Below are 10,929 nucleotides of genomic sequence, written 5' to 3'. Positions count from 1 at the left end.
CACCCATCAGTCAAGAATATGCTGCCTGCTTGTCCTGGGATAAAGATATTTACTTGTAGCAGGTGTTCTTCAAGGCCAGCAGACATATAGTCTCATAACCCAACCACCTCTCCCAGTTGGCTCCTTTAGCTTTGTTACTGAGCCAATGGTGGGTGGGAAGGCACTGCCTAAAGACTTAAACTGCATAGTGCCTAGCAGGTTCTGTAGATGATGTCATTCGCATATAAGAATATTTGCCTGCTGTTCTCTGAGAACATCTGCTACAGGCAAGTATCGTTGTTATCCATGTACTTTGAAAAGTTGAAAGACTTAAGTTAGGAGACTTAGCCAGTATGGCTTGTACACCTAGTTACTATCTAGTAATGGAAATAAAAGGGGCCATAATTGTGTTGTAGAACTGATTACTAGATAATAAGGCTCAGTTGGAAAAGTCTAAAAAACTAAATAAATAATCTTAAACATGTTTTAGTAAAAATTATGATCTTTTATTAAATTCCCTTAATACTTTACAAGTTGAACTTACTCAACTATAATACTACACATACCAGCATGTGTATAATCTTCACAAAATTAGCCTACCATGATAGGCTGTAAGTGTGGTTCAAATTTGTTGAAACTTGAAGGAAAATGCCTCCATTCTTCAGTCATGTCGAGGCCAACCACAGCAATCAGTCAGTACAACTTAATGTTAAGTTGGTTTATCCAGCTCTTGCAAGCAGCATTTTGATTCTCAAGATTTTTAACTGATCTTTTAATGTGAAGTCTGGCTACTGGTCAAAGACATCCAACGTAACTGGCATCATCAGTTAGACAAACCACTCTGTGTGCTTAAATCCAGCAGCTAAGAAAATAAGAAGATTATCGATAAAGGGTAGGTGCCACTGTTCAGGCTGCATTTATGTCGGTACAACATTATATATGAGGTTCCAGGTTTCTTTCTTCCCCTCAGTTCACAATATATGCCCTAATGTATCTGATAAAATTGCAGCATAAATAAGATTGAAATAGTTAGAAAGTAACTATCTCCTAGTTATATAAAGTGCTTATATATAAAATGTTGATTGAATAAAGTTTAAAAAGGAAGTTTCTTAAGCATCTCTCCAGAGTGGCACAGCTCGCTGAAGGGTAATAGCTCACCTTAACCAGCAGGTGGAGACAGATAAACTTTTGGCTGTGCAATCCCTAATACACTGAGTCTGTTCTCAGTCTCCAGCAGATGGTGGTAAGCTGTTGCAATCTTCTCTGGTTTGGTATAGAGCTGTTAGTCATTGTTTCACATAGCAGGAATGGAGAATATCCAAGCGGACTTCCTCATATCCCAGAGAGGTGCCTTGGTGTTGCAGTCTGTGAGTTGATTGTGCAGGCTTGGGGTCAGCCAGTCATGGCCCTGATGGCCATGAGCATCAACGCCAAAGCGCTATGGGTTTTCAGTCGGCGCAGGGATGTGCAGGCCGAGGGGCTAGATGCTCTGGTACAGCTTTGGCCAGCGGGAGACCTCTACACGTTTCATCCATGGCCAATAGTGGGCAGAGTCCGTCACATTGCTCGGCACCCCAGCCGTGTGATCCTGGTGGCTCCGGACTGGCCCATGTGCCCGTGCTATGTAGATCTGGTTCGTCATCTCGTGACAGATCCTCTTCCGTTGCCCCTCTCGCCTGACCTGATTCAGGGCCCCATTCCAATATTTGATCCAGGTCCTTTTTGTCTTGGCTCTTGAAAGCGAATGCCTTGGTAAGAAAGGTTATTTGGATAGTGATCTCCACTGTCTTTGGGGTTCCGGAGACTTTCCACTTCTTGGGATTATGTGTGTGTTTGGTGTATCTTTGAGGGGTGGTTTTCTTTCGCACCTCTTTGCCTCCCATCTTGGAGTTCTTGCAGGATGGCCAGGATAGGGGCCTGGCCAGGTCTTCGCTCTGGGTTCAGCTTGCAGCTTTGTGTTTTGCAGTTTGCTGCAGGGTAGACGTTTGACATCTCCAGATGTGATTTGTTGTTTGAGAGTGGCCAAATTGCTTCAGCCTCCATTGTGGCTTTTGGTTCCAGCCTGGGATCTCAATCTGGTCCTGTCCTTTGAGTCCACAAGTTCTTGCTCGTTGAAGGACCTTACTCTGAAGGTGGTCTTCCTGGTAGCCATTACTTCTGCCAGATGCATTTCTGAGCTGCAGGCTCTCTCTTGTAGGCCTTCCTTCCTGGAGTTTTATAGGGAGCATGTTGTGCTGTAGCCTGTTACTTCCTTTCTGTGAAAGGTGGTTTCGCCTTTTCATGTCAACCAGTCACCGTGGTCCTCCTGGTTTTGGGTAGTTGGGAGGGCAAGTTGGATGTCACTATCGGGTCCATCGTTCTTATGTTCAGTGGATCCAGGAATTCTGGAAATCGGATAGTCTTTTTGTTCTCGTAAGGGGGATGGTGCTTCCAAGGCTACCATTGCGCACTGGATCAAGGAGACTATCGCTTCGGCGTACCTTCAAAAGAAGCCTTTTCTGGAATTTCTCAAGGCTTATTCCACTCGAGGTCAGGCAGCTTTTTGGGCTGAGTCTTCTCTTGTGCCTCCAGTGGATATCTGTAAAGCTGCAGTTTGGTCTTCTCTCCATTCCTTTGTGCGACACTATAGTGTGGATGTTCAGGCACGTCAGGACACGGTGTTTGGTGAGTGTGTTCTTGTGTCGGCCCTTCATGGGTCCCACCCATGATGGATACTACTTTGGTACGTCCCATCAGTGAGCTGTGCCGGTCTAGAGAGACACTGAAGAAGAAGAAATAAGGTTCTTACCTGCTAATTTTTGTTCTTTTAGTCTCTCCAGACTGGCACAGCCCCTGCCCTGTTCTGTCTGTTGTTCTTTCAGGATTTGTGTGAAGAGTGTGGGGTTTTTTTCTGTGGGATCTTATGTTTTTAGTAGGGTATGGGAGATTTTTTTTTTCCAAAATCTTTATTATTTTCAAAACTTAAAGTAAGTGTAACAATAAATACCACATTTTATACATCAATAACACACTTAATATTCCATTAATATCCATTACAGAATTAGACCCCCCTCCCTCCTGAACAATCATAATCACATGAAATTTCTATAATGAACCCCAATATATCTAAATATATAAATCTAACAGACCCCCATCTATAGGGTATGGGAGATTAAAAGAACAGTAACCTTTGGCCCAGGTGATGAGCTTTGGGGACATTTCTGAAGGTCCTTCTATTCAATTTCCAACAGTATTTATCTGTATTATCCTGTGAGGAGTGTTGCTGTTATAATTCATGTTTTCTTAGTTCTGCTTGGCTATTCGGCTGACTGAGTGTATTAAGGACTGCATAGCCCACTAGTACTACAGCCAAAAGTTTATGTCTTAGTCTCCACCTGCTGATCATGGTGATCTATTAGGCATTGGTGAGCTGTGCCAGTCTGGAGAGACTAAAAGAAAGAAAATTAGCAGGTAAGAACCTAATTTCTCCATATGGCTGAAGAAATACTTTCCAGCATCTATATTTATGCTACTTCAGTTGTTCCTTATTTCTGCCTGGGTGAATCAGGAGCTTTTGGAACAGCAGTCTTGTAGGGTGTTTTAGTTTCTCATAATCAATGGAATGTTTTGGGGAAAAGGAAAATTTGAAGCACTGTTTAAAAAAAACACAAAACTGATATTTCTCATTTTCAAACTCAAAACAAGATTTACAGTGCAAGAGAGATTGTATGAACCATAGGGTAGTCCATTTGTTCTTGTGAGCATTCTGCAGAAGATGTCAACTATTTAAAAATGTTTGTTGTTGCGTATATGTGAGAGTCCATTTATCTGAGCCCATATTCTTGTAATGTTGCAAAAGACACTGTGGCAGAGTCCTCCCAAATTAGACCTAAGGTATGTAACACACCAGGACTTCTAGAATAGTGTTCTGTGGACCGATGAGTCTAAAATGGAATTATTCGGACACCAGAAAAGAGGACATGTTTGGTGTACACCAAATACAGCATCCCAGGAAAAGAACCTCATACCAACTGTGAATCATGGAGGTAGAACTGTCATAGTTTGGGGATGCTTTGCTGCAGCAGGACCTGGTCAGCTCACTATCATAGAATCCATCATGAATTCTACCGTGTACTAAGGCCAGTACTTGGCAGGCTTGCATGGCCTGTGTCCCGTTTATGGACGTTCAGTTGAGGATGGGCTAGGGAAGGTTTCGATGGGCTGGAGTGAGCTTTGATGGAGACTCCAGTAGATGGAACCTAAGCACACTACTGGGCAGGGCTTTGGGTTTCTGCCCAGTAATATTTAAGAAAAAGGACCATTTAAACTAAATTAATTTATGGAACATGTATGGTTGGGCAGACTGGATGGACCACTCGTGTCTTTATCTGCCGTCATTTACTGTGTAACTCCGTCCTGGCCCACCACCCGGGTGTTAAACTAAAGGGCATCTGGGGAAAAATACAAGTGTTCAGGGAACATATGCATGCAGACCACATACCAAGTAGAAAGAACTGTTTTCAGAAAAGGATTAGCTTGATTCACATTAGATCTTAGTATCTGAATGGCAATCTCCATAAGAATCTCGAGTAGATCGGAGAAAGTTATAATGCCGCTTTATAGGGCAATGGTCAGACCACACTTGGAATACTGCGTCCAACATTGGTCTCCCTACCTAAAGAAGGATATAAAACTGCTGGAGAGGGTGCAGAGACGAGCAACAAAACTGGTGAAGGGTATGGAGAAACTGGAATACGAGGACAGACTTATAACACTAGGATTGTTCTCCCTTGAGAAAAGGAGACTGCGTGGGGATATGATCGAGACCTTCAAAATACTGAAAGGAATCGACAAAATAGAGCAGAGAAGATTATTTACATTGTCCAATTTGACACGGACTAGAGGACATGTAATGAAGCTAAGGGGGGACAGGTTCAGGACTAATGTCAGGAAGTTCTGCTTCACTCAGAGAGTGGTTGACACCTGGTATGCCCTCCCAGAGGAGATTATGACGGAATCGACCGTCCTAGGCTTCAAGAGCAAACTAGATGCATATCTCCTTAAGAGAGGCATATAAGGATATGGTGGACTATAAATTAAGCCAGGTGTACACCTGGCAGGGCCTCCGCGTGTGCGGATCGCCGGACTTGATGGACCGAAGGTCTGATCCGGAGAAGGCAGTTTTTATGTTCTTATGTAAGAATTGTTTGCTCTTTATGCATCCTTTGGGCGATCCATATATGTCCAGCTGCAATTTCTTGCTTTAAAGCAGCTTTATAATAGATGAAAAATTGTGAAACCCCCATTCCTCCTCTCAATTTAGGTTAATACAGCTTAGCCTGCCTGACTAGAAAGCTTCTTAATGCCTTAAGACTACGGCCCCATATTCAAGACCTGTTTCCATCCTGGAACCTTAATATAGTTTTAGAAGGACTCAGCAGATCTCTGATCCCTTATAGGAGGCCTCCCTCATGGATCTGGCAGTTAAAGCAGTCTTGGTGGCAATTACTTCTACCAGGAGAGTCACAGAATTACAGGCCCTGTTGTGCAGAGAGCCATTTTTCAGGTTCACGGAAGCATACGGTTCCCTCCTTCCTACTGAAGGGCATTTCATGCCAACCAAGAGGCTAGGTTACCAGCATTTCACCCCACAGAGTCCAAGAAGAAACACAAAGCCTTAAAGGTTTTGGACGTCAGGAGAGGCCTAATACATTACCCATAGGGTGGGTAAATGGAGTGGGCAGACTTGATGGGCAGTGGCCCTTTTCTGCCGTCATCTTTCTATGTTTCTATGTTTCTATTACCTGGTGGTGACCAATGAGTTTTGTCTCTCAGATCATCTTTTCATGTTAACCAATCAATCAAAACAAAGCAAACTTGCTTCCAAGATCACCATCTCTAGATGGATTCGTAGAGCTATATCTTCTGCATACATCGTTTGTGGCAAGAGGAGTGGCCTAGTGTGGAAGCATGGGCAAATAATCCTGAGGAGATTTGTAGATCAGCAACCTGGTCCTCTCTTCATACTTTCACCAAATTCTACAGGGTAGACATAGCAGCACAGCAGGATGCCACATTTGGTTCCTCAGTACTACATGCAGGCTTATCTCTCCCACTCTAGACTTTGGGGACTGCTTAGGTACGTCATACCATCCCTATTGCACTGGAAATATCTTTTCCAGTAGATTGAGATGGTATGCTGAATCCTTCACCCAGTAATTTATCTGATGCACCTACTTTCTGACTCAATGGTCAACTCCATAGTTAAGATTTTAATGTCAGACTATTGGATTAAAGAATATGTATATAGGATTACAAGGGAGGAATAGCTGAGCTGTTTATATTTCTTACTTAACTTGTATTTTCTTACACTGATTGTTCCTCTCAGAGGCTTGTTCATGTTTTAACTACATTATTGTTTGTTCAGTGATTGTTTTAAATTCATCTGAGCAAATCAAACACCTGGTTTTGGGGAATTCCCTGTACCCCTCCTTCTGTCTTCTGTAGGGCTTTCACCAGCTTTGGTATTAACTGATGGGGGGGCACCAGCGACCATTGATAAGGAGGAGGAGTTGAAAAACTGTGATTGACTGCCCTATGGTTCAGCATACCATCCCTATCTACTGGAAAAGATTTTGAGGTAAGAACCTAATCTCTTTTGGTGAATGTAGTATTTTTTTTTTCTTTAAAAAAATTTAATATGTAAAGATTACTAGGTTTTGTAGAAAAATCCCTAATGTTAATCTATACAGTGGAAAAAGCATATGGTTGGAAAGGATTGAAGGACCTCTAATGCAAGCAGCAGCAGTTACAACTTTAAAACTGTATCGTTCACTATAAGTTGCATAAATTTGTTTTCTTTGAACCCTCACAACTGACAACATTCCTGTCTCTGTCAAGGCTGGAGAAAGCTCATGACGAATAGATGACTGCCTACCACAGTTTCAACCTATAACTGTTTTTCTTTTTTTTAACTGTTTACTTTAAATTCTGTTTAACTTGATCTTGGATCCTATATGAGGACTTGAGCGAGATTTAAGATAGAATTTATTTTCTTGTTTGGAATGTATATATTATGTTGGATGTTTTCTTTTTATTTCTTGGATCTTGCTTTCTGTACAAGTTTAACTTGATTGATTATATTTGAAAGTTTATAAATAAATAATTAAAAAAAAAAAAATACAACTGACTTTGTTGTAAACCGGGTATAAACCTAGAGGGAGGGACAAATCTCTAATAATTGCTTCACATTTCTTCCAAAACTATAAAAAAATACAGAAAAAAAACCTCACCAATTCTCCTTATAATCTCTTCACACTCTATGGCAGAATGTGTTTCAAATGCCAGACACAGGAAAGTACTCTGCTCTACAGTCTCAGAGGAATCCCTGTTAAGATACAAGATCAATGTTAAATTCCATAAATGTAAGTTATCCGTCTATTATGGCCACAGCTATAATAACTCTTCTAGGAGAACTAACTCTACATATTGCTTCAATTATAGCTTAATCTATGAGGGTCTGATCACTGATATTCTAAGAGAGCTGTATATTAGTATGCAAGCTTTAGTGATTTCTTGATGTAACAAAACATAAAGATAAATGATAATTCTTTAAGCTAGCTTTGCAATTGTAAGGCTTGCTTGGGTGCAAACCAATTACAAGTACGTTGGTTAAAGCATTAACGTGTTCTCCAGCTCCCAAATAACATCAAAATGGCCAGGTGAAACGAATAGGGGCTGCTTGATCTGAATATGCTGTCAATGGATATGTTCCACAAGTAGTCTTAGATGAGATATAATGGCATAAACAAGCAGAGAAACCATATAAATACTGCCTAGTAGGGTTGTCCAAAAAAACCAAAACTAAAGTTGGAAAAACTGTGAGAACTGAAGATTTTTAAGTCCATCCTGGGGTCAGAGCCACTGATTGCATAAAGCTCCATTTTTCTTAGTACTTGCTATTTTTGCTTAATGGAGCTCATTTCTTGGTATTATAGCTATAACTTTCATGCTTTCATACTCATGATACATTGATAAAAAGACATCTTATTAAATGAATCTTCAATATCTGCACTTTATTGTGGAAAATAACATAAATTTAACATACTTTGCTAATAGCTAAATACGTACACTTTGGTATAGTCATCTAGCAATGGCGTTGCAAACACTCAAGCATTCAATGTCTTCTTGAGATACTGTAGCATAAAGCCTGCAGTACTGTTCAACTCCTTGCAACAAGGCAAACTAATAGCAAATTTTAGGAAAAACGGACCTTTATGTAATCAGTGACTTTGAGCAACCCCAGAATAGGCTTTAAAATTTTTTAAAAATTATTTTCTGATCCCCTCCTTTATTAATGTGTAGCGTGGGTTTTAGCATCAGCAGCGGCAGTAACTGCTCCGATGCTCATAGGAATTCTATGAACGTCTGAGTAGTTACCGCCGCTGCTGGAACTAAAACCCACGCTATGCGTTAGTAAAAGAGGGCATTTGTTTTTCTGGACAACCACATTGCCTAACCTACCCCCCGTTTTACTAAACCGTGACAGTGGTTATTAACACATGGAGCCGCACTGAATGCTCCTGACGTTCATAGGAAATCTTAAGAGCACTGGGAGCAGCGCGGAGCATTCGGTGAAGCTCCCTATGCTAATAACCACTATCGCAGTTAGTAAAAGGGGAGGGGGGTTAGTTATTAAATAAAAAAAATTAAAACATGACTTTAGTTTCAAAGATAAAAGAATATTTGCAAAATTTAAATCCTCTATAATATAGCCTGTTGCTGCAGTGAGTCAAATTAATTTTGCCATTATAGTTTATGCTGGAATACTTACATTATGCAAAAGGCAAAAATATTATTGTTGTCTAAACGGCGGCCAACACAGGAGATTTCTGAGTAAGAGTAATGGAAGAGAACCTAGAGTTTTGAGAGTCAACATATGTCATGATACAAGTCAAGTTATAGGTCAGTCAAAATTTTGCTAAATAGCAAACTTCATCTAATAAGAGGTTGTTAAGCAACTCTAGGGGGAGGGGGTGCTTGTGTCTCCAAGGCAGCTTTTCAGTTCTGAGTTGTTCTAGAGCAGTGGTTCTCAACCCAGTTCTTGGGGGCACAGGTAGCCAGTTGAATTTTCAGGATATCCACAATGAATATGCATGAAATAGATTTGCATACTAAAGAAGCAGTGTATGCACCTCGCTCATGTATATTCATTGTGGATATCCTGAACACCATGACTAGCTTGGTATGTCCTAAGGTCTGGGTTAAGAAGCACTGTTCTAGAGAATTCTATAATGCATTACTATCATGACAATCGCAAATGTTCTGTGATGGACTGCATTAAGAAATGGTGAGGTCTAGCAGTGTAATAAAGTTCTGGATTCCTTAGTTTGGGGAGATTTCTAAAGGTTGGTGCTCCTGATGAAAACTAATGGCTACCTTGGATTTCTGGACACTAGGAATTTCCGCATGCATTGATCTGCTCTGTGCTCTGATTTGAATAGCAATAAAACTTTTCACCTACCTTAGAAGATATTTTCTCTTTCACAATGACTTCTGTTTCCTTTACATCAAACAAAACTTCCTAAATAAACGAAACAAGCTTTTTTTTTTCTGTTACAGTACAAAACAGCCTGAAAAAGTTCTATTATTTTAAGACTGTCTATAAATAGATAAGTGAGCCCAATACATTATGGGCTCGTTTTATCAAGCCGTGCTAGTGGTTTAACGTGTGCGTTAAATTGCTAGCCGCTAACGCCTGCCTTGAGCAGGTGGTAGTTTTTTGGCCAGCGCGGGCATTAGCGCGTGATTAAAAATCACGCGCGCTAACCCTGCTAGCACGGCTTGATAAAAGGAGCCCTAAATCTATCTATCTAGTCCTCCCAAAAGAGCCCAGGACGGGTTACAAATTTACATACATAATATAACTCATACATAATATACACCCAACACCATGTGCAAAGACTGTACAGATATGTTTTGCACAAATGTTTTTTTGTATTGAGTGAAGCCGATGTTGGCACCCTTTGACTTCCACACTGTAGTGCAGGCAATGGTCTTATCGAGGCTTGACTACTGCAATGCCCTGTACCTTGGAGTGATTAAGACAAAGTACAGGCAAGTGGTGCAAAATGCTGCAGCCAGATTGATTACAGGAGCATCAAAATACGCTCTCATTACACCTTGTCTTCGACAACTACACTGGCTGCCAGTGGCATTTAGAGTACAATAAAAGATCGCGATGATTTGTCATCAATTTTTGTATGCTACGATTCCGGAGTATTTCAAGAGTTAGATGACCAGTTATCAGCCCAAAAGACCGTTGCGCTCTGACAATTCTGCTCTGTTAAAGGCCAATGCTAACCTGAAATATGTAGAAACTAGTGTAATGACCTTTTATTTTATTTTTATTCAATTTTTTCTTTTTTTTTTTTAATAAATATTTTTTATTCTTTTTTTAAATTCTTACATCAAGTGAAATACATGTAATACATTCAATTATGAAAAAACACTTGAAATTATTATTAAATGTTCTTACAATGTGAATTAAATAAACCCTTTATCAGAATTTTATATCATATTAATATTACAATAGTTTTCCCTCCATACCCCTTCTATATGTTCTATACATGTGTTATTATATCTGATCAGTAGAATAATTTGTCAATGGTCCCCATATTTTATTAAATTTTTTAATATAACCTTGTTGTAATGCCATTTCTATACCGTTCTCCCAGAGGAGCTCAGAACGGTTTACATTAATTTATTCAGGTACTTGAGCATTTTCCCCTGTCTGTCCTGGGGCAATGGGGGGATTAAGTGACTTGCCCAGGGTCATTTGTTGTGCAGGGGTGAAATTATGGAATTCGCTGGTAGGGCAGTTAAGGAAATGCGCTGACAGAGGAACTTTCAGAAAACTCAAAACACAATTGTTCGTCAATGCTTTTTTATAGGGTCCGACTTGTCCTGATC

The 10,929-nt window shown here is 40.4% G+C and overlaps 1 protein-coding gene across 2 annotated transcripts in view; it reads right to left on the bottom strand.

Annotated features, from left to right (window-relative positions):
• Positions 1-463: 463 nt before the first annotated feature.
• LOC117367545 overlaps positions 464-10,929 on the bottom strand; it is a 43,517-nt gene continuing 33,051 nt past the window's right edge. Inside the window, exons 13-16 of one of the 2 annotated variants that reach the window (XM_033960178.1) lie at positions 9,482-9,541; positions 8,792-8,874; positions 7,251-7,345; positions 464-841 (exon numbers count right to left, since the gene is read on the bottom strand). In XM_033960178.1, coding sequence (XP_033816069.1) covers positions 807-841; positions 7,251-7,345; positions 8,792-8,874; positions 9,482-9,541 — 273 coding nt within the window. In that variant the 3' untranslated portion in view covers positions 464-806. The remainder of the gene's footprint in view (positions 842-7,250; positions 7,346-8,791; positions 8,875-9,481; positions 9,542-10,929) is intronic. The other variant, XR_004540790.1, reaches the window with a different exon arrangement.

The sequence above is a fragment of the Geotrypetes seraphini genome, chromosome 10, assembly GCF_902459505.1.
Source record: "Geotrypetes seraphini chromosome 10, aGeoSer1.1, whole genome shotgun sequence".
NCBI lineage: Eukaryota > Metazoa > Chordata > Amphibia > Gymnophiona > Dermophiidae > Geotrypetes > Geotrypetes seraphini.
This window is presented reverse-complemented; position numbering and strand designations above follow the sequence as displayed.